Below are 24,374 nucleotides of genomic sequence, written 5' to 3' on the forward strand. Positions count from 1 at the left end.
CGTCAAAAGACGCGCACGGAAAATAAAAAAGAGGCTGACCGGACCCGTAGGGTTTACTGGGAAATGTTGTCTTTATGGAAGATATATTTACATTCTTCGTTTAAAAGCCTTTTTTTTTTAACCGTGTTTAGTTTTCTGTTTGCTGCCAAATCACTTACCAGGACTGCAGACTGTTCATTTATTATTTTTTTTCACTGAGTTAGCATGTTAACTTGCTAAAAATGTTATGTTTTTGAATTTGTCATATTTTACATAAATAAGAAAACAATGCATGTTAATGCTTATTTTAAATCCTTTGTGAATCAGTTTTTTTTTGCCCCGAATCACAAGTTGCCTGAAAATCCAGGGCGAAATTATCTGCTCTTTACACTTTCACACATGCAAAAATATTTCCAGTTTCTTAGTGCAAGGGTTTCAATCTCTCCCGAGGGATCGCCATCCATGTTTTTTTGTTTGTTTGTGTGTGTGGGTGTGTGTAAGTGTGTATTCATTCCATCTGGTAGCCTTAGATGGACCTGATCCCCTGGTCAGGTGCCCTATCCCTTGCAATTATTCTATCACTCCTATCCTATGACTAATTGTGCAGATGAGCACAGCCACTTCAAGGCCAGATGAGGTACTCAGCAGAAAGTGGTGTTGGAAGATTGGTGATTGCAACCGTGGTGAGAAGAAATTGGTGGATACATTCTGTGTGTGTAAGTAAAGTGCAGGGTTTCCGATTCTTGCTAATAAAAGGTGAATGTATCAGGAAGTTTCTTCAGAGCTCTCTTGGACTGCCTAGGGGGTGATCTCGCTGTGTGCACACATTGGGTAATTGTCACTGGCTGTACCCGCTGTTGTCATTTCATCATTTGGGGTTCCTGAGTCTGTTCCTGGAGTGTTGCTCACCACATCTGTTTCTAATGGTTTATACAAATATGTGATCTCTTTTCAAAGGAATGAATGGGAAATGGTTCAGGATTTGGGACTTCCATGTAAATAATTGATTTTTGCATAATTTGGTTATTTAAGTAAATTCTGTTTAATGTAGCGGGCACTGTACTGCACCCGTTTTTTTCTGATTTCAATGAACAACGTGACCTGCCTTATCTAACTACCTAGCTTTGTTTAGTCGGGCGGGCACGGGGTTTAGGCTGGAATAGCGTGGATCTGAGGTCAGCCATCAACACCATAGTTTGTATGAGACGCTGATTGAGTGTCATGTCAAGCTGAGTGATGCGAAATTATGGGTTGATTTCTGTAAGCAGCAATAACTGCAACCAAATAATTTCTATAATTTGATATCAGTCTTTTACATCGCTGTGGAGGAATTTTAGCTCACTCTTCTTTGCAGAACTGTTTTAATTCAGACAAATTGGTAGGTTTTCAAGCATGAACTGCTTGTTTCAGGTCCTGCCACAGCAGTTCTATTGGGTTCAAATCAGGACTTTGACCAAGTCACTCCAAAACGTTTTGTTTCTTCTCAGCCTTCCAGATGTGGTCTTGCTTTTGTGTTTTGGATCATTGTCTTGTGGCACAGCTCAATTACACTTCACCTTCAGCTCATGAACAGCTGACCAGACATTCTCCTTAAGAATTTTCTGAGCAGAATTCATTGTTCGTCCAGGTCCCAAGGCAGCGAAGCATCATCATACTATCACATAACCACCACATTTTATTGTTGGTATGATGTTATTGTGAAATGCTGCATTTGCTTTCTGCCAGACATAATGGAATTCACAGTTCAAAAAAGTTCTACTTTTGACTCATCTGTCCATAGAACATTATCCCAAAAGGCTTCATTCAAGTGCTTTTTTGAAAATGTGAGAAGCATTGATGTTTCTCTTGGTTAACAGCGTTTTCAGCCTTGCTACTCTCCCATGAATCCCATTTTTGCCCAGGCTCTTTCTCATTGTGAAGTCACGAACACTGACCTTAGCTGAGGCTAGAAAGGCCTGCAGTTCTTTGGATGTTCTCCTGAGATCTTTTGTGACTTCTGGGATAAGTTGTCCCAGAGCCATAGAAATGGCTTAGAGACTATTTCCGGACTGATAAGTTCTCTTCTGGAATTTCCTTTCATCGTGGCATAGTGTGCTTGTAGAAACATTGTGATGACTACTTCACTCTGATGGTAAGATTCAATATGAGTTAAGTATAGACTCAACAGGACTAGCTGCAATCTAGTAACTAAGAGGGCAATTACTCGTTCGCATGGGTGATGTGGGTGTCTGATTGTTCATTAATAAATGAAATGATTAAAATGTATTTTATGTTTACTAATTTTCCCTTTACTCATATTACATTTACATTTTTCTAAACGTCCAAAACCATTCTGTGTGGCAAATTTGCAACAATGGAGGAAATCAGGAAGGGGGCAAATCGTTTTTAAAAGTTCAATTAAAACAATAAAAAGTTCAGTGGCTGTAACAGGGGTTGAAATAAAAAAGCATACTTAGGGTTGCCCCAGGACAATGAGATGTCCTAGTGTGGGTTCCCTATCAATATGCCAACAGCTCCTGACCAGAAAATGCTTGCCATACTTGTTTTACTTTGAGACATCAATTTCAAATAGTTATGTACAACCAACAATAAAAAAAAAACTCACCTCCATTCTGACATCACACACCTGTGGTTTCTTTATACTCTATTCATGCAAAACTCACCCATCTCTTTCCACCTGACACAAAGCTAACTACTGCCTTCCAGCTCTATTCCATCTATAATATGCATCAAAACCAGCATCTTCCCCTCTCCATTTATAGCTGTGCCACCCACACCCTTTCAACTCCTCTCATTGCTCCAAGCCGCATTCCACCGAATGGTACCGGCTCAACTCGACTCGACTCGCTTTGGTACCAGGTACTTTGTTTTCCACTGCAGATAGTACCCCCGTCAATGTAGCTGGTCGTCATAGCGACGCTGCATGAAACAGCCGTGACGTCATCTTCAATGCAACACATAGGAACAATGGAGGATATCGAAGGGATGGTGTTCTTGATTCTCAGTATGTGGCTGTTTATCACAGCAAGGAGATACATTTTGTTTCAGAAGAGGCTGAAGGCAGCAAGACAAAAGACTGCTGAAAAAAAACAGCAAAGTTTGGGAAATCCTACATCAGAGCTCAGACAACGAGACGACTCTGGTTGCTCATTAGCATAAAAGGCGAGAGGGTAAGCTAACCTAGTGACGATTCTCTCTGACCAATCAGTGGTCTGCAGTGTTCTCACGTCACCTTTTGGTATCGCCTCAGCTCGCTTGGAACCTCGACAGAGGTGATACCAAAAAAAGTACCAGGTACCAGGTACTATCCACAACTTTTTCTCGATGGAAAACCAGAAAAGCGAGTAGTCGAGTCGAGCCGGTACCATGCAGTGGAAAAGCGCCATTAGTGACTGCAGCATGCTTTCAAATGTACGATGTACTGTGCTCTTGCAAATCATCCCGAAACTACATGTCAGTGCTCCATTTTTCTCTACTGCCAATTGCCTCCATCTGCAGCCTCATTGCAAGAGCAACCAATTTTTTGATTCATAAGGTCTGGATTTAGTGCCTGATCGCAATCAGAACATAGAAATATTTCTATATGGATCCACATACATATTTACCATGCAGTGAACGAAAACTCAAGCCACATACAACAAAACAGCATCGACTCAGGACATTGGTGAATTGCAAGATGATTTTATTTTTTTTCATTTTTCTGTACATTACTTGTAACCATAAGAAAAAAACTTCTGGACATTTGAATGCATTTCATGTTTGTTTTTGTGTGTTCATGTTTGTGTGTCATGATCAGTTTACATGTATATCAGTGTGCTGTCACTCATTCATACGGTCGGTAAAGTAAAGTCCGTCGCACGTCAAGTAACATGGGCAATAGCAAGCTATCAAAAGGACTCAAAATAAAAACATTTAAAAGGAAGGAAATTGAAGGAGCAAACAAAATATCTGGGCTGTCCACTTTAAATATATGAAAATTAGTTTTCTACCAATATGATAAACATTTTGTAAACAGTTGTAGGTCAGCACTCTTAGAAGTTTGAAAACAAAAACTGTGGGAAGATATTCTGTAATGGGACAATAATGGATATGTCTGCTATGGATCATTACAAAGTGTACAATATCCAGGACGGAAGACAAGAAATAACTTGCATTTCCTTTTTTGTCGATATAAAGCAAAATACATTTGAATCATTTTCAACACTTCTCAGAAGCAAATGCAATTACATCAGGACAATTGCTGTATTCATTCATATGAAATACCCTATAACCAGAGCTCTACTTGATACGATACTCTGTTTTGTAAACGAGTTCATTACATTTGAAGCCAGGACTTTATGTAGTCAAGCAGTGGTTTCAATTATGTACACCAACAATACGGTCAAGAGCCTGAACAATATACCTGAAGGAGTGTTTGAGAGGAGAGTTGATGATATTTAGTCTGAAATCCTCATCTTATTGCTACTCCAAATAGATGTCAATTTTTTTAAATTCAGAAAAATAACCCATTTTCACTCAATTTATAAATCATGTCTTGAAACTTTATAAATGATTCTGTTTGAAATAAATTTTTACGTAGAACAAAACAAGACATTACACATGTAGGTAAATGCAAGAAAACGTCAAAGCCGGTGACTAAATGTAGCAATTTTTAAAAAGTATACATTTAGTCGGACGATCACTACACCAAAATGGTTTGTATTCACACTGCTTGAAGCTACATCCCTGAAAAACTGACTAGCACTATCACTCGTCAAAATGTGGCTGATCATATTCAAGAGCCTATACCACCTTGCAAAACCCAGTTATGAAAGTACGCAACAGTGTCAAAAGTACACACATCATGACTAACACTGGGGACTGACGAGACGCTGAACTCCTGGAACACATTTGCAACTTGGGTTTGCAGCATTAAAGCAGACAGGGGGAAAAAAAGCAATTACAACAGCACTGACTTCGGTCTGATGAATTCTGAATGAAGTACCACAGAATAAATTAGAAAAATGAACAATATACACCTTAAATGATTAATTCCTCTATTCTGATCCGATAAAAGAATTTAGTGCACCAACTGCAACTATGCCACATTTCTTTACAGAAATTGTAGTGGGTAATGCAATTTTATAGGTAAGGAAAAAAGCAGCAACAATCTGCACACTATTTGTGCATATTCAAGTAAAAAACAAAGTCGTAAAGACAGACGATATACATCAACCTTCAGTCTTTATTGGTCGGATTGGCACTTTTGTGAATAGGAGTGCATTGTTTGTTTTCTTAATTTTTTTATTTATTTGTTTGTTCCTCTTTTCTTTATACCTCACTGGTCTTGAAAATAACAGGACAAAAACTAACAAGCTACAAAAGAACCTGGAGCGTGTTCAACAGGCACAGGTTGAGCGAGGTTTTAGCAGCGAGCCAATGAGGTGAAGCATAGTCGGAGGTTGGGGAGTACTTCCAAAGCAGCCGTGGGCTGACCCGTCATCCATAAACCACAAACAGATCGCCTGCTAAACTCAACCAGGGCAATAATTTATCTACACTGTAAGTCATGCAGTTATAAGCGGTTTAAATTTAAAATAACGTTTTCCCTATTTTTCACCTCAAAAAATGTATGCCAGTTGGCAAGTATTCTTGCTCTTTTATTTGAAGAGACTGTGGTGAAAACACCTTCCCCACCTCTCCCAAAACTAAACACTTTAGCTGCTGACAATCTGAAATTTTCCAAACAGCATGCAACAAATAAGAGAGAAGGGGGGCAGTGAAAAAAAGAACACTTCTACATAATTTGAAATAACATGGATCAAAGCAAGTGCCCTCGGTCAGAAGGCCTCACTCCCATTTTGCATAGTTAACAGCAGATTTCAATATCAGGTGAGGGTACTGAACCGGGAACAAAGGATTTTGTGTTTCTTTCAAGCAGAAGGACTGAATTGAAAGAAATGAATTATTTAATGAAAGGCTTTGACTTCAAAAACGAAGTATGCTGAAAGGTTAAATGTCTCAAACAATATGTTTCATAGGTGTACAGAGAGTAACAATCAACAAATCAATTTTAGAGATTGTGCTTAGAATACAGATTCAAGAAAGCTAGACAGAGGCGATGGTTCCATTGGGTAAAAATACAGTGACATCCCACAGTAACCTGATCAACTTTGTCAGGCAAAAGAAAATAAATACATGCTCTGCAAGTTCTGATCGATGGCACTTTTTTAATTTTTTGCTTTTTGTTGCCACTTTGCAGATATTTGTCTTTTCTTTTTTCTTTTTCTATTTTTCTGCAAGTCACTGTATTTAAAATGTTACATGTTCAGGGTAACCAGGAAACCCATTTCTCTGGGAGCTACCTGTTGGCCATCTAACCAATAACTGACATAACACACCCAAGAGCTCGCATTGTGACTTGGTTCATAACAGGATAGTTCAGGCAATGGTCTTGACAAATTTACTACAAATCAAAGAGGGTTAGAATGTTCAGGTATAAAGTCAATTAAGGAAGGAATAAGGTCAAAGAACCATAGCTTGTCACATCCAAATAATGACTGAAATTCTCAACATATTGAGAGAAAGAAAAACGGACTCTGTCCACCAACTGTCAACGGTATATGCACAAACTGGTTGGTTCAGGTTTCAATAACTAACCAACCGCAGAGCAAGACCCACAGTCTGAGGTGAATAAAGGTGGGCATACACATATAGGACAAACTTGCCCTTCACACAGAACCTGTCTGTCAATGTCAACTGCCAAAATGTTTAGCTGTCAACCACGCCCTCCCCAACCCGATAAAGCACCAATCCAGTCCGTATGGCGCAGAGGTAGAGAAAAACGCTTCCACAATTTGAGAATATGGTGGCTATACTGTCACCACAAAACAGCAGAGTCACAGTTTTTTAAAGAGGTAAGCAAAGGGATGTTAAAAAAAACAGCCAGCATTACTCCAAATTCACAAGGGCTCATGACCCACCAATGTGATCACAGGGTGAGTGAGGGTGCCTCTCACTCTCTTTTTTCTCTCATTTTTATTTTTTAAAGGAAGCTGAAAATCTAGAAAAGGAAGAAAAGAATCCAGAGCGCATTTACACATGAACGTCAAAGACAATTCTGTTCTAGCCTGCACAAAAAAGCCATGCAAAGATTTTCCTTCAAGGCTAGATTATGGAAGCCATTTTCCTCTGTTGTGTTGTGTAGCTATGGTGGGTATAAGTGTGTACAGTGTTGGCTGGTCTTGTATGCATGTGTGAAAGTAGTGTGTGCAAATATATTTATATATATATATATATTTTAAATTTCTGGTTACATTTGCCTTTAAATGCAAGACTTCTTTCCCTTGCCAAAGCTTGAGAATAATCAGCTAGATGGATTTTGGGGGAAAGAACAAATATATAAAAATATATAGTAATAAACTATGTACAGCAAGAGCTTTTCAGGTGAGGAACATTGGAAGACAAAGACGTCTCCCTAAACCATGCATCAATCTGACCCATCAAACGCCCTAATACATTTCCCATCCAAACACCGCCTAGTAACTAGACTGAAGAGATCTTACAATTCAGCTGCCATTGTGTAGGTCTGAAACAACATTCTTAAATTACTGTGTCTGGAGAGGTTTTCCACATTTAACAACAAAGGTACTGGTCATTAATATAGTATTCGGGATTGTTGCAAACCCTTTTTTGACAGTTGCGCAAATAAATTGCATCTGTTATTAACTATTATCCTTAAACTAACAATGGGCAAGAAAGTTTGTCATGCCAACTGAAATACAAGCAGACATATCTGCACCAAGCCAGGACAGCTTGAGAGTACCTAAAAGTGAAAGGCTGGCCAATATTCCACATGAACTGCTCCCTTTCTTTCATCAGGAAATCAAAGCAACAACTACATGCGCAATTCAAATTGTGTCTAACAATAATACAACGGTCAATGAGGCAACGCCTTTCAAGGGTTTCAGATTTATAGAGGCCACTCTTTCCCATCACTACCAATAAACCCAGCTAGTCGGCACAAGAACTTGCGTATCCCATTACACTGGTGAAAGGCTGCCTGGTTGCTCCGATTCAGTCTGGGACCTTGGGCAGTAAGCCGAGGAGCACCTCCAAGTGCCACAGGATTTGTAACATCTTAAACGAGACCGAGCCAAAGCCCCAAAACAGCGTCTCCTAAAAAAAACTATGTCCTCACCAGTGCACTGGTTTGTACTTCTTCAAGCTCTCGCACACAGGTATACACATAGTCCAGCTATGCCTCAGCAATGTGGAGGGACAATGCAACTGGGCACTATAACTGCTGGAGAAAAGATGAATCGGTGGTGCTACATGCATCTTTTTTAAAGTGGTTCGGTACAATTTAAAAACTTGGAGCCTTGCACTGAAAATTCTCATCGTCCAAAACCATCTTTGGACAAAAGTTGTAGGTCCTACTCACCATCCTATGGGTCAGACACATGCAATTTCAGGTTAATTGTAACTTATCTTGCGACTATTTTTCCCCGAACATCACTATGTTTTATTTTAATATTTTTCAATGTTCAGCTGACAGGAGTTGTGTAACACCACATCCTATTTATCTCCAAGTGTTTGGCAAGGGAGGCAAAATGACGGCAATATAATATTAACACCATGCGAAACCATAAAGTACACAAACTGGGGGTATGTGAGGCCTGGGCTACATGCTAACAGCATCTCTATTTACATTGGGCTTCAATTTAAAAAACAAAAAACAAATGAAAAAAAAAACCATGAAAGCCAAATTAAGACTCTCAAAATGTAAAGATCTTTATACCTATATGCATATATAAAAAATAAGCTCCGTTTGACAAATGTACATAATGTGCTGCTGCAGGCAGCTGCCCTGCCCCCTCAGATGTGTACTTTTAAATCTTGCATCTATTCATTAATTTATTCGATACTTTAAATTTATCGTTATTAATAACACGGCACACAACAAATATTATATCACTAGTTATATCACCTTTGATCAGCTACTAACCTATACATTGTGAAACTCACAAACCTCTTCCAAGATATCTCCAGTAGCCCCAACCCATGTTCCAACCACCAATTCATGCTGCCTCTACCCCAGGTCCCTGCCCTAAATTAATTCTCAGACCCTCCCCCCTCCCCCCAAAAAAGCCCACAAAAAAAAAAAAATTAATTAAACCAAATTAAGGTCATTCTCTTGCAAATTCAAAAATTGTGGGAACATAAAACAAATATAAGGAAAACAAATACTTTCTGTATCAGTAGCAAAAGAACCTTAGATATCCAGTGTCAAACTCACTCAGTGACACATACTATATCTTATGTTGGAAAGACAGAAGGTCTGAGAACGAATGATGCGTTTTAGATTCTGGGACACATCGCAGCTGAGCACCATTTTCTGTTGCAGTATATAAATACGTGGCTCACTGACATTACCCGCACAGACAGAACGGAGAGGGGAGAAAAAAAAATACCCATTTCTTTCCCAAAAGGAAGATCTCTCCTCACGTCAGACAGGTTTTATTCTGATCCTACAGCGTTGGGATCCTAGAGTTCTCCAAAAAGCATGCACTGTGCTCCCGAAGGATTCCGACCCGGGCTGCCTAGTGCTATTCTGAAATGGTGTCTGGCAAAATGTGGCTCTAGAGATGGTGAAAACGCGAGTACTGGAGAAACCAGTAGGAATATACCATGGGCAACAGAAGCAGTGGTGGTGTGGTGCTGCTCGTCGTCTCGGCAGGCTTGGGCCTTTGGTGGTGGGCGTTTGGATCGGAATGGTGGCGGCGTCCCGGCCGGGCCCGGCCGCGTACCGGTAGGTTTCGATGGTGTGACTGCGCGCGGGGGGGGGGGGGGGGGAGGGAGGGGGCCGAAAAGGGGCGGAGCAGTTATAGCTGGAAGCCTTCCATGGGCGCCTCCTGCTGGGGGAAGAGGTACTGCTGCTGGTTCTCGTCCACCTGCGGGGCCAGGCTTGGGTCCTCCTCCTCCACGCCGAAGTAGTGCTCGATCAGGTCGAACGCTTTCTGGTAGATCTCCTGGTTCTCATGACTCTGCAGGAATTCAATCTTATCCAGCCCTGTTGAAGGGAATAAGCAGAGGGAAAGTCATCAAATTATGCTAAAAAAGCCAAAAAATATAAATAAATTCTGCCTTTATATGTTCTTGTTCTAGTCCCTAGAAGCACAATTATCAAACATTTGTTCATACACTCAAAATGTTCTCGAGGCCATTAGGTGTTCACAATAAAAACATATTAAGCAGCTCACAATAGTAACAGCACATCTGAATATTGTAGGTTCCTCAGAGATGCCACAAAAGGAGCTGGATGTAGGGATATGAACACAGTCAGGAGGTTTGTGAGAGTGCGTACCGTAGGCCTCCTCGATCAGGCCGCAGTAGGGATTGATGCCGCTGCCATTTTGCTTGGCGTCCTTCTTGGCCTCCTGCTCCCCCAGCCTGAGGATGTTCTCCAAGCCGTTGAGCGCCACCTGCACAATCTTGGAGTCCATGACGGTCAGCAGGTCACACAGCGGTTTGATGCAGCCCAGGTTCACCAGGTACCTGCGGAGGGGCGGGGCAAAGGCAGGGGGTGGAAGACAAATGTGTACAGTAGGTCAGTTCTGTACAGAGAGTTAAATACAGCAGGTTCTTGTCTATGTGAAAAAGTAGTGCCGATGCCTGCAACCCTGGGGCTTCGGCCCCTTCCCCCCACCCTGTGCCCTGATGCGACCAGGAGGCTTAGTTGTATGTCCTTGCTTTTCTGACTGGTATATTAACGTACACTGATTTGCTAGGACGGTCTGTACCAGCTAGTTTAATACCCCAGGCTATAATCTGTCCAACCACTATCATTATTTGCCGATGGGGAATCTATTTCCTCCCGATTACCATTTAAGCCATCTTTAACTCCTGACACTGGGCGGGCCCGCAGGGAGGGGCTCCCCCTCTACAGCTGTACACCTCCCAAGATTTCTCTACACTGCAGAGTTTTGCCACTTGCCACTTTGAGTTTTGATTGGATTCGATTGGTTATTTATTTATTTATTTAACTCAGTTGTTGGTTTTTTGGGTGTTCAGGCTCAGTCTTTTTGTAAATGAGTCATTTCCTGTTTTTCTGTAAAAGGCCTTTGGGACAGTCTCAGTAGAACACACTATGTCAACAAAATTGAACTGAATCAGACAGCAAGCTGTTACAGTCAGAAATGATGCTCAATGTGCCAGCCTGAACCCAGGCCATGCTGCGGTGAGAGCAACGATATGGAGAGGGACCATACATACTGATCATCATCACAGTACATAACTGCATTCACAATATAACTGATGAAGGTCATAGACCTCTTAACCAAACAATGTAAATTCCAATGCGATGCATTTACATCTGGCTATCTTCTTTTCAAACTTTGAAGAGGAGAGCATCACCCAGCTTATCCATTTCTTTACATGGTTTCCAAGCTTTATGTTGAGATGGTTACAACTGCTGTTTATTCAAATGTATTTGAGTATTATAGTAGATTGCCTTAAAAAAGAAAAGTTTTTTTGAACAACCACTATTTTTTCATTTCCACTAGGATCTAATTACAACCCAAATTAATCTCACAACTGACATTATCCAAATTGGTTACTGGCTTAAACATTTTTGTCTGTTCCTGATGCATTACTGAGGAAAGTGTGTTCTTGAGTGTAACCAATTAATTACAAAGTGTGGCATGTTAGCAGCCAAGCAAGACACCGACAAGGGATAAAAGTAGTACAAATTACCCTGACTTGTTAATCTTATGTCTGACGTGCTAATGATGTGAGAGTATCAGTGTCCCAACAGCAGACTACTACGCTACAGAAACAGGGAGAACAACCCATAACATGCATCCGAATGAAGAAAAGCAGTGCCGGAATTCAAAAAGTCACTGACGCCTCATCAAAACCCCCAGTATTGAACTTCAATTAACAGGGGGGAAGAGAGAACACTGATCGTTTTTGCAGAGGCATTGTGGGAAATGTCCATAAAGAGAGATGGGCAGTGGTTGCGCTGCAGGCTCCATTCTGATTGCATGTAATTAAAGTAAACACAGAGGCCCGTGGTGTCCTGCTCAGCAGCACGCGGAGGGAAGCGCAGCCAGCAGGCTGGACCTGCGGCGTGACGATAATGAGGCCCCTTTGTCAAGGAGAGAGATTGCGACGTTTTTGCTGTCAGTCCCTGCTCCAGATTACAGTAATTGCACGGACAGGGGGAGGACAGGCCGATAGACATCGAGCAAACGGGGCCAAAATGGCCTCCGCCGAGCACGTCACCGTTTCTGTGGCCTGGTAGGCAGCCAAGTTCTGAGCAGTCTACACTGCTGCGATTTGGTTCTGTCCTCTAGCTCGGTTTCATAGAACAGCTGCTTTAGCATAGATGCCTCAAATTACAATATGTTAATCAAGTTTAGCCTCCTTTGCAGGCAAAAAATAAAACAATACTTAAGAAATCTGTTACATTAAGCCACAGGCAACAGTGTAAAACTCACAAGTGGAGTCCTAGAGTGTAACTTAATTGCATTCTTCCTCGCAGTGAAAATACCACTTAAAGCTTTCGAGAAGCAATGTGATGCCACAGAAATCCAAACGTTGTGTGTGGTGTCTAGGGAAGCTAATTTTCAATAATTCCTTTGATCGATTCATTTTCATGAATTAATAATCGAGTCATTCGGGTAAATTCCATTAGCTAAAGTTATATAGCACACTAATAAAAATGTGAATGACACGACAGGCGATAGTGTTCTTGACTCCAGGAAAAGCTTTGTGAGCGGATTTCTTTTCACTCACATTCAAAACGCATTAGATTAAAATATCTACTACGATGTGAAAGCATAGAACAATATTTTAGGACGTTAAAATTTATACAAAAAAAAAAAGATTATGTAATCAACACGGCTCAGAGCATTTAACGTCTCTTCTTTCTGCCTGCTACATTTAAATTGGCCATTAAACTGTACAAACGTAGCCCATAATATTCATGCATTTGATCATTTGTCCAGTCTGTAAGCAGGTAGGAAGAGCACTTGAGACCTATTCAGTTTATTTAGCCAAAATACCTTTGCTGATGTTCAGGAAACAACATAAAGCAATTTGCTGACATTACTAAAATAGCAATGAGAGCTAGCTTGATGCAGAATGATGATAGACGTGGGATTCTTTCCCCCTTGCTGGCTCTGCCTACGAGCCCAGTCATCCAGTCTTCATACACCAATCCTTGCACGTTTCAACTCATCTTTGATAAAAGCTAGAACTTCAGGATTTGCACTGTGGCCTCCAACAGTGAGGTGGTCCTGCTACCATCCCTGAGCCCCCCGCTCACCTGATCTGCTCAGGGGTCCCGCCCGAGGTCGCGTTTGTGATCGCCCACGCCGCCTCCTTCCGTGTGCGGAACTCCGCCTTCTGGAGAATCTCAATCAGGACGGGGAAGATGTTGGCGTCTATTACCGTCTGGAAGGAGTCGGGGAGAGAAAACCGAGGAGATGGAGTTCAGATCACTGGAGGCTTCAAGCCAAACGCCACTCCCAGAAACCCTAATGGGCCAGCCTGCAGCCCGGAAAACTTCCCCCTTTCTCCCCCTTAATGGGGCTCCCATTTCTGACACATCTACCAAAATCTGATCGTTTGGTTGGAAGACTATTTCAGTGCTTCCATACTGTTTGGTGGTATGCAAGCTGTAGAGGAAAATGAGGAAGGTCTGTACTCAGAAGGGGGTTGCTGAAGCGGTTTCTGGCCGTGTACCTGGATCTGTGCTCTGTTCCCCGCCGTGATGTTGGAGATGGTCCAGCAGGCCTCCTTGCGGATGGACTCCTTGGCACTGCTCAGGAGGTGCAGGAGACAGGGCAGGGCGGAGCAGTTCAGGACCACCTGAAACGCAAGACATGCAGGGGCTGATTCCAGACTTTAACTTTCCATAACTTTAAAAGATTTCATTAACCCAAAGATGGGTGGAGTCACAATGTCTTACCAAAGATTTAGCACAATTACTTTTTGCTACAGAGTGAAATTTCCTTTGATGGACTCGTGAGAAACAGAGTTAACTCATGTTTTATTCCAACCACAATGAGGATTAAGGGACAGTTTGCCCACTTCCTTTGCGTTACATCAGCCATCCCCCCTGAAAGAACTATTCCACATCTCTGCTGAACAGGAGGTAGGTTCTCATGAGTACCTACCTGTGTTTGAATGTCATCACCGGTGACAATGTTCCCCACAGCCCTCAGGGCTGGTGAGGCCACCTTGTAGTCTGTGTGCCTGTGGGAGTGAGAGAGGACATCAGCGAGTGCTACATTACCACAGAACTAAATGAATTCACAAACACAGAGCTCACTAATCATTGAGCTGACCTTTCCCTGAGTGCTGTACAGTCTGTTCCACAGACGGCTCAAGTTTTAATGACAGTGAAAAATTAGGAGCTTCGAACAAATGTTTGTTCCTGCACATTCAGAAAACTAAAGCTATGTAAGCCCATCCCCAGCCCTGCCGATACCTTTCAACAAGGGTCGTCTGGAATATTCTGAAAGAATGGTGCCTCTAATACACTATGCTATATCCCTCTACCCCTCCCCCTCGTCCTGTAGTTTCTTCTACAAGGGAATGCGTCTCTGCTGCCCTGTCACCCCCTGAGCATAGGCCCCAAGCAAGGAAACATTCCCCTGCTCTCTGCGGCCCACAGCTCTGTGGATTGTTCCATTACACTGGCCGCCCACTCACATCAACAGCTCCACCAGCCTCCTGCAGACCCCGGAGTCGATGACGGCCTGGATCTTCTCGTTGGGCCCGTCTGAGAGGTAGGACAGGGCCCAGCACGCGTCCGCCAGCAGATCTGGATCGCTGCTGAACAGCAACCGGGACAGGACGGGCAGGCACGGCGAAACCTGGGGAACAGGACCCGTCAGTGTGAGCAGACAGGCGGGTGTGTGTGCGTGAGTGAATAAATGAATGAAAGGTGTTAAAACACAAAAGGCTTCCTTGCAATTTTTATGTAGAAATTTGATTATGCAGCAACAATAAATGACCAAAAATGATTTACTGCAATTTAACGTTTGGACAGGTTTTTCGCCAAGACAAATAAAAAGTAATTATTAAAAAAAAAATAATAAAAAATGAGAAACGTATAGACAAAAAATATGAGAAACGTATATAAATGTATCTGGGATTTGTGGTGAAACTTAATCTGAAAATAAAGATTCCTGCAGTATTGTCTGTTGCATATCTGGGCTGTGTGGGGGTATTGTATCCCTCACCATCTGAGGAACAGACGCATTCCAGAGAGGTGAAATAGCTCCGAAATGTTACAGAGGACCGACGTCAAAGTCTGATGACATCACTAACGCTCACTGTGCAAGCTGCTTTGGCGAATGAGACGGCTTCAATGATGTACAGCGAAATAATAAAAACGTCTCTGGTTCGCTAGCAGATTTATTTATCTAGTCTTATGTGAATGACGTAAACAACTTAGATTTTTGCCTTGTACCGGATATGTCATCTGGTTCAGATTTCTCAGCTTGCAGCAATGTGAAGGAGATCTGTATAGAAATTTAGTCACTTCAAATGTGGAGTGGAGCAAGAAGAAACTGAATTACGCTAAAGGGCACAACAGAGAGGTTATGCTAAGGCACTTGTGTCTACTGTATCCCACACTCCTGCCTCTCTGTGTATAATTCACAGTGGGAGGAGGTTGTTCAATCCTTCGCTTAGTCTACCTTTGAGTACCAACTAGAGTGTTATGCATTTTTGTCTAACGTCAGATCCTCATGAGTTTGGCAGTTTGTGAATCTTTTTTTTTTTTAAGTTTACATCCATTACTGAAAAAGACCCACAGCAATTAGATTTAACGGCATTTAAATTTCTAAGGTGTGATCATAGGACACCTTCTCAAACTCAGGCGCTGGACTTTTTCCTCGGCACAGGTTTGATAGCGCCCACACTGCATTCCTGGTCATTGTCAGTCTGGTGGACTTGGTCAGCAACCTAGGAATGGAATAATATTTAAAAACAGAAGACTTGCTTCCACCTACATTTAGAATGACTAGCGTATGTGCATGCACACAGGTTTAAATGTTTTAACTATAGTATGCTTATAATTTTTGAGCACTTATACACAACACCAAACTTATCCAAGACATGTTCAACAAACTCAATAACACTGCTATTACTTGGAATTTCACAAATATAACATTAACAGAAGACAAGGTACATATAGTCAATGGGAAAAATGTAATGAAAACGATTTCCGCCAAGGTAGACAAGACCCTTGAATAGACTTGAGACCACTGAAGAAACGCTGATTGTGGCAGTTTTGCTGGAGGTCAGTACTTACATTAGAAGAGGTGGCAAGATGTTACAGTTTAGTACATAGTCTCTGCACAGAGCACTGTCACCTGCGATGTTCCCTAGAGCCCACACGGCCTAAAGAGATGGGAAACACAGAAGATACCTTCGAGAAGAACTGTGTTTGGTGTTCTGAAATAAAGGCAAGTAAACTCACCCTTGACTGCCTTTGTTTGATGAATGCAAGTAATATTAACCCATTGTTCATTGTGTGAACTAATGAAGAGCTATGACAACTTATTCTGTATTACCACTTCTGCCTCATTTAAACCATGGACTCAAAAGAGCAAAGAAGCAAGAACATCTGATAGAACTGAAGAAAGAAAGGATCTGGTCATAACAGTCCAGGGTTACCTGTTCTTGCACATCCTCAAAATCAGAGTTAAGGAGCTCGATGAAGATGGGCACCGCCCCAGCTTCGATCACAATCTTGGTTTGCTGGGACGTCCCGGAGGCGATGTTGGTGAGTGCCCAGGCAGCCTCAAACTGGGGAGGAGAAAGAGATGGAGTCAGAGCTAATGCTTCTCTCGCTCCGGTCACAACTGGCCAGTCACAACCACACCCACCTGCAGTGTGCAGTTGATACTTTTCTTCAGGAACTCCACAAACCTCTCCACAACACCAGGGGTGTGGATAACCTCATCGATGGGAGGATTCGGCTCTAGAGAAGACACAATGGAGACAGAGACATTAGGATACAGATATAAACGGAACATACTGTTGCTCCCACCTAGAACAGCCCCTCTCTCACACACACACTCACAGAGAGAGACAGAGAGAGAGAGAGGTGAGGTGAGTACCTTTTGACAGAAGCTTTCTGAATTTCTGTGTGGTGGCAAGCTGGAGTTCAGGATCTTCAGAGAAGAGCATTTCCACCATGTCTCTGGTGATGACGCCCTCCTGGAACACAATCACCAGTGCTTTACTCAGCATGGCACAGCTCAACAGTCCAGACTGGACGCACTGGCCACGGCATCAAGCCGAAACAGTGGCACCCTGCTCAGGACGGGCCTGATGGTAGTGGGGCAGAAACTCACCCCAGCTGTAGTGGAGCTGATGAAGGCATCCATGAGGGGGCTGTCAAAGACTCCCACCTCCTCATTCAGCATCTCCACATTTCTCCTCTTGAACAGCTGTCAATCACAAAGGGGCGGGGGGGGGTTCAATGCACACACCGAACCCAATTATTCGTCCTAACCGAATTGTTCAGAGTGACAGCCATGTAGCACACCGATTAAGCGGATTTGACTCCGAGCTGAACTGCTGTCATGTCCTTGAGCAAGCTACATGACTTCAACTGCAGTAAACACATGACAGGGATAGAAATGGCACACGTCTGCAGTTTATATTCTTAATTTTGAAAAGGATGCTGTACTAAACTGATTCTCTCAGTCTACAGCAGTGCAGCCCACAAAAAGATGCAGATGTGCAGGGACTAGGAAGCAGAAAGAGAGAGGGTAAGAGCGAGAGAAAGGGCTGAGAGGTGGGAGGGGTGCGTGGGGGTACCTGCTCTTCTCGTTTCTGCTTCCGGAGCTGGATGCCCTCCTCCTCTCGCCTGCGGCGCATCTCCTCCAGGTTCAGGGCCTTGTTCTTGTAGCGGTTCATTCTGTAGTTATCCTTCGCGGGACTCGCTGTGGTTTCTGCTCGCGAGACACAAACAGCCCTCTGTCAGCGTCTCGGTTCCTCCAGCCGTGAAACGCGACTGCGACAAACGCGGGGCCGACTGAAGGTCTGGCAGCGATCTCGTTCTGACTTTCACACGTCGAGGTCAGTGCTGATCTCACGCTGGCTTCCGCTTTCGTTCTGACTACAGACGATGAGAGGAATGTACATCGGCCCAGCTGACAGGCCGCTAGTGTCCTGCTCTGTACCCTCAGCACAAGGGCTTACCATCGCTTTCCAGGCCCTCACTATTAAAGACAATGGCGCATGAATAAAATGCAGTAACCTGGAAAGACACTTAAATGAGGAATCAGAAGACAGCAGTGCTATCCCTGTCCACTCCAACTTCAAGACAATATCAACAGCAGCTTGACATCAGAGATCGCAGGCTACTGCATCAGAGCTGAGCACCCACACAAGCCTCTAACATTGTGCATGGTTCCAAAACCAGCGAGCAACCAACTGCTGGCTTCACCAGTGAAAGAAGTGGACCTCTGCACTGTGCCTGACTCCACCCGCAGGAGGCAGGCATTACTCGGTTCATTACTGCAAAAGGGGCACACGTCTGAATGGCCTGAGAATGACAGAAACACAAGGCAGGGGGAGGAAACGCTACTGACAGCGTCATTCATTTCACTTCACTGTAGTCAGCCTGTTCACATACAACATTCACATTCACTGCCTTCTCATGTAGGCCTGTCACTTATGGCTGAAAAAATGCATGAAAAATTGGTTTCACATAGGCCAATATGCATCAATTTTCAACAGTGGTTATACAAGTTCCTCATTATGCGTTAAGTTCCTAACATACACATGAAACTACTCAAAACTGCAAAATTCATGCAAGTGGTCAGCTCAGAGAGACAATCAGCCTCACTGCCAAGTCATGCTTTCTGCATTCAACTGTTTAAGATTCAGTAATTGTGATAGGTTACGTTACAATTCGAAACAACACTAAATGTTAATTCCTACAAAGCTTTATACTTTAACAGCACCACATCGGTATTGGACAAAGTGCTACCACAGGACTGTGTGCGGCTGCGGTGTTTTATTATAACTATTGTTGAATCTCAGAAGCACGGATTGAGGACAAACCGTTGTTTGTCCTCAATCCGTACTTCTGAGAGCGCAGACAGAAGCAATTCCTGCCAAAAATGTCTTAACAAAGCTGGTTTGCAAATCCACCTATCCGAGAGGACTCAAATCCAAATGCCTTTGATTCACTCAGACTTACGTTAGCTTCAGTATCTGTATTCTGAGGGAAAACCAATGCATGTCAAAAGCCTCCAAGCAAAAGCCAAATGGTGAAACATGCAGGACGTTTTCCAGCACATCCCTGATGTCAAGAATTCAGGGAAAAACACAAGGACAAATAAATGGCAGGGGTGGGGGATATACCATGACAACAATTATCAAAAGCAGTAACAGTCATCGCCACCATGTGGTGTATTGCCTTTCTTTTCATCTTTTCTCTTTAATTACACCTGAAGCGGTAGTATACAACCACGCATCAGAGGCCGTGTGAAATGCTTCCGGAAAAAACTTAACCACAGTTATTGATTGGCCCTTGCAGCTTCCATGTGGTTGACAAAAACACATCACATGATCACATGGAAGCTGTACGACCTCAGTGCTGATTGGCTGTCTTATCAACACCCAACTGATAACAGTGGTTACGTTTTCTTTCCAAAAGCATTTTGATAATTATCGCTGCGGTATATCGTCCAGCCCTAATAAATGGCCATTCATTTATCACCTGCACGTAAACCCCCAGCAGTCCTAAACAAGCACTTTCATTGAGCAGCTAATCACAGATTTTATACAAATGCCCAAACTGTCCACCCTCAGCATATGTAGTCACTCCACTGGCATGGCACATCCTGAGTCATTCAGGGAGCAAATGACATCACAGGGTGGGGGCTCCTTACTTGAGGAAGTAAGCCAGCAGCCCCACCCCCTCTCAAAACCTGACTCTTTTGTCTAAGAATTTTACTGATAATTAACAAGGAACCAAATCCACTGATTGCATGGCCTCAATACACATCCAGCACAGCCGGTTTAAAAGTGTGTTGGTATTACGCAGAGGAGGGGGGAAACAGCCATTGCAGCAGAACTTTTTTAGTTAAGCGCAACCGATGTTAGTTAAGCACCGACTCTGATCAGTCAGTCTTTCCTGTTATAGTGCACTATCACATGGCTCTCACAAATAGAAGGGCGCCCACAGACCGTCACACGAGAGCTATTTCAGATGAGAGGATACAACGTAAGTCGCTCTGGATAAGAGTGTCTGCTAAATGCCTGTAAAACTAAAACATCATACTTTGTCGCAGTGTTGACTGGACAGCCAAATGGAACACCAAAATTCACTGTCTTGACTATATCATTATTTTTGGTTTATCTGAGTGACAGACCGCCTTCTTCCTGCTGTTTGCATCATTAAAAAAAAAAAAAAACAAAAGCAGATATTACATTTATTCCTCCCCTATTTCTCAGTAATTTCACGGGGTGGTGCAATGCTTTCACGGATGTAAACATCAGCAGTTTCGCGTCTCGTTACCATAGGCAACAGAACCCTCTCCACAGCCCTTTGCCGAAGCATAAACACAAAACACTTGTCAAAAGGGTTGCACGACAAAAGATAAATCAGGCTTAAGCCTGTTTAAACATTTCCAAGATATCCTTTCCCCCAAACAACACAAGAGAGGTATCCATGGGCCAAAAGATGCAAGTAACATACAGGCCTAACACATGTGTAGTATCTGACTAGTCACCCATTCAAAGATAAAGTTCAGGACCTTGTTTTTTGGGAAAAAAAGACAAAAGGTGAGCCCTGTACCAATCCAGCAATGCTGAGACACGTCTTTCTACACCATCCAAAGAGAAGGGCATCAGCACGAGAGCAGGGCTGAAATGATGCTGACATAATTATTATAGTAAATCTACAGGCCTCCCATCACTGCACTTTTTCAGTACTCATTGGTAGGGACCAGAATGGCTGAATAACATCAGATCAACCCGTTGACCTCCCATTAAAGGAAAAACTCAAGTTGTTGACAACACTTAACAGCAAAGTATTATAAAGTGCACAGAAAAAGTGAGGCAAACATAGAAAAAATCAAATGTAGAAAAACCATATTTTGAATGTGCTGCTTTGCAAACAATGACATACCCAGATACAATGCATTCCTACTGTACATGTTCATATAACGACAATGGCAAAAACACCAATAAGACAAAGTACACTCCAATAACGTTACCCCACCCAGCAAGTCTTCTCAGATAGGCCTACACCATAATCCAAAACAGCCATCATCTGTGGAGCCCTTACACCACCATTCTTCAGTTTGCTTCTTTCTGGGGGGCTAGAGTCTAGATTCCTTTTTTCCTTAATAGTCCGTTAAACACTTCCCACACATTGACGTACTTACAAAACAATGTGCAAATGAAATGCAAGTTTATGTAAACATAGTAGACATTTTTTTAAAAAAAACATACCCATGGGTATCGCTTCTAAGGAGGCTGACAACGCATATGTTACGTTAGCCAACCTGCTTATTTCCCTCGGTGTTGACAGGGCCGAGAGTAAACTACGGCTAACGGTGGGCCGCACTTGAACCTGGGGCCGCCAGTTGTCTAGCCTTGCGCTACGCTGTACGTTCTCTGAGTTTACATCAAGTCGCAGTACCTTTGAAAATTTAAGGTTAATGTTCTGTTATATCAATATTACAATATCTAGAAGTTAAATAGTTGACAAACAAACGTTAGCCATTACTAACTGTACGGAACGTTACGTAGCGAGCTAGTTACCAGCAATATTTTTATTTGAAAATGACATGACGTTAGATTCTTATAAAGATCTGCCCCTTTAGTAAGCCGTTTAGCTACGTTAAAGCGCTAGCCGGCTACAATCTGAAGGCCGACTGGCGGTTCAGTTACGAACCATCCGTCTCCATTACAGCTAGCTAACGTTAGCCAACGTTGACCAACCACGTTACCCAAAAGCTAACTGTTAGCAAACTACCACAAAATCAGTGTTTGGGTAGGCTTGGTCAAGCCTTAGACGATTAGGTTGGCTAGCTAACTAATGCCAAAATCACTGGTCTGAATAGAATTAGCTAGTTAGTCAGTCTAACAAGATTAAAGGAAGCATGTCGTGTCCCCGTCATTCAACATTAGCTAACAATGTGCTAGCTAGTCCGCTGCTCAACCAAGAGCTTAGACTAGTTACCCAACAGTAGCTAAATTAGCAAGCGTAAAACCGAAAACCAGCCAGACAATCACGACATAGGTATTCTTTCACCCAGTATTTTAAAATGTACGCTATTTCTAACCCTGCCTTGAAGACAAACATTTGCAACTCACCCATTTTATCAGATGTGTCCGATAGCTCCGTTTCTTACGATAAATAAATCGTAATCCTTGGGCGCTCTCAGCCTTCCAGAATTTGCTGTCCGCAGACAATATGTCGGAGAGAAACGGAAGCCTCGCTTGGACAAATATGATGTCGGAGATTTATTTTCCCCTCCCCTTTCCTCGAAACGCTGCCTGGTATTATAACGTTAATATGAAATGCCCCCACAGTGATTCCAAATTGTGAGAATCGGTAATGTCGCTCAAAAATCCATTCCATAATATTGTGCACATTATATTTTATATGTGGCTATGTTGCATTGTGAATTTCGCAAATGACTCTTGCGGGGGAAATTAGAGCAGTTAAACTAATGCATATCATGTAGACTACGAAATGGTATAAAGATTTGTTTAGTTATACGTTATTTTAAAAATGTATCAAATTTATATTATCATTGTAAAAAAATTAAAGTGAAGCTGTAGGGCCATCGTTCATGGCCACTATGTGTGGTGGTTTGTAAGATGGCTTACAACCTGTGACCAGTGCCATGACGCTTCTGCGTTGTGGTATTTCTGATTATGAGGCAAGGTAAGAGTGGGGCCCTCCGTTTCCATGTCATAACACAAACATGTTATAATGTCACTGGGTAGATTTGTGTATTTTCATCTCAATACAAGTACTTACAAACAGTTACATTTCTATTTAAAATGACATGATTCAGGCATTCAGAAATTACTTGCTAGTTGCTAGCACTCTCTTGGAATGTCCTTTTTATTTTTTATTAAAGGCAAGTGTACTCTCCATACCAGGTTGCATGCTAACTTAATTATGTGTTTGATACATATTTACAATGGATTGTAACTCACATTGTTTCAAATGAACACTGTTTGACTGCAGTGATATCAACCCAGGTCCTAATTAGTAATGCCTAAACAAAGTCTATTAAAAGTTGAAATAATATGTATGTCAATATGAAACTTGTTATAAAGTTCTCAGTGCATTTACCCTACATTTCCCCTTTCCCTGAATTTTAAATGCCTAATCACATTCACCAGCTTTAGTAACCTTTGCTATCAAATCGACAGAGTGCAGACAAGCACATGCTCTTCTTTGAAATACATGATGTTAAGCTGCTGCTTCTTTACACACCACAGTCTGCGAGTTTAGCATGCAAAGACATGAGTTGGAGGAAGACATGTGCAACCTAAGCGAGCAAACTTTGGGTTGAAGCCTGGTGAGCGATAAGACATGGCCCAAGTGAATCTCTCCCTCCTTAGGTCACCCTGCAGCAAATCATGTGTCACTTTGCAGGGCTGCAGGTCCCATCCCCAAATTAGAACAGTACCTTAACAGGATGAGCCACCCAACAACCCCAGTACATTTATGCATTTATATTTAAGTAAGTTTAATGATAGCTGTAAAGTAATTGCAGTTGTAAAATGTCTCTCCAGGGTAAAACGAGCAAATAGCACTTTGCTTTATTTTCCCATATTTGCTACTAATATGCGTGCATCTGTAGATCACACAATGTAATGTTATGGCAGAATCAGTGATTAAGTGACAAGGTATTCCCTGTAGTGTAGAAGTATTGAAATTATTTGAATTATTTGTGAATCAGCTATTGTTTTTATCGGACTTGTGAACAGTCTCTGTAAATAATATTTTTGTATTTTCAAGTGTTTTTTTTTTATTTTTAAAAAATTCTGGGTTATATACTGTTTCATATTTGGTGTTATTAATTTTTATTGCAGCTTTTTATAATGTAAGCAAACATAATATTTTTAGATGACATCATTGCTTTGATATTTTATGTTTTCTGCTATAATTACTTTTTGATCGATTAAATTATTAAATCAGAAATCTCTTGCTAAGAATTGCTGAGTGACATACTTTCAATCCATGTCTCTTTATATATAAATCTAACTTTAATATGGATATGTCAATATGCTGAACACAGCCCTGCCCCAAAATGCAATAAATGCTATCCTTAGCACAAAAATTGAATGTGACACACTAATAAAGGGAATGTATCTGCAGTGAGTTTGCCCTGAGCAATTGAAGG

At 42.1% G+C, this 24,374-nt stretch overlaps 1 protein-coding gene across 1 annotated transcript; it reads right to left on the reverse strand.

The window, feature by feature from the left end:
* Positions 1 to 3,644: 3,644 nt before the first annotated feature.
* kpna6 (karyopherin alpha 6 (importin alpha 7)) lies at positions 3,645 to 22,478 on the reverse strand. The gene is made up of 14 exons (XM_064347564.1): positions 22,324 to 22,478; positions 17,806 to 17,939; positions 17,337 to 17,432; positions 17,100 to 17,199; positions 16,866 to 16,960; positions 16,654 to 16,785; positions 16,289 to 16,377; positions 15,840 to 15,939; positions 14,680 to 14,843; positions 14,142 to 14,220; positions 13,708 to 13,833; positions 13,289 to 13,416; positions 10,325 to 10,515; positions 3,645 to 10,030 (listed from the first exon to the last, which is right to left on the reverse strand). Exons 1-14 carry the CDS (start codon positions 22,325 to 22,327, stop codon positions 9,843 to 9,845), a joined length of 1,626 nt encoding a protein of 541 aa, XP_064203634.1. The 5' UTR covers positions 22,328 to 22,478; the 3' UTR covers positions 3,645 to 9,842.
* Between the last annotated feature and the right edge of the window lie 1,896 nt (positions 22,479 to 24,374).

Source organism: Anguilla rostrata, chromosome 8 (assembly GCF_018555375.3).
Source record: "Anguilla rostrata isolate EN2019 chromosome 8, ASM1855537v3, whole genome shotgun sequence".
In the NCBI taxonomy this organism is placed as follows: Eukaryota; Metazoa; Chordata; class Actinopteri; order Anguilliformes; family Anguillidae; genus Anguilla; species Anguilla rostrata.

Coding starts and splice junctions, on each gene's coding strand:
- kpna6 (XM_064347564.1), bottom strand. Junction 14,844..15,839: donor CAGCGCCTGAGTTTGAGAAG/GTGTCCTATGAT, acceptor CCTGTTCCCCAG/GTTTCGCCGTGCCTGCCCGT. Junction 14,221..14,679: donor AGGCTGGTGGAGCTGTTGAT/GTGAGTGGGCGG, acceptor TCACTCCCACAG/GCACACAGACTACAAGGTGG.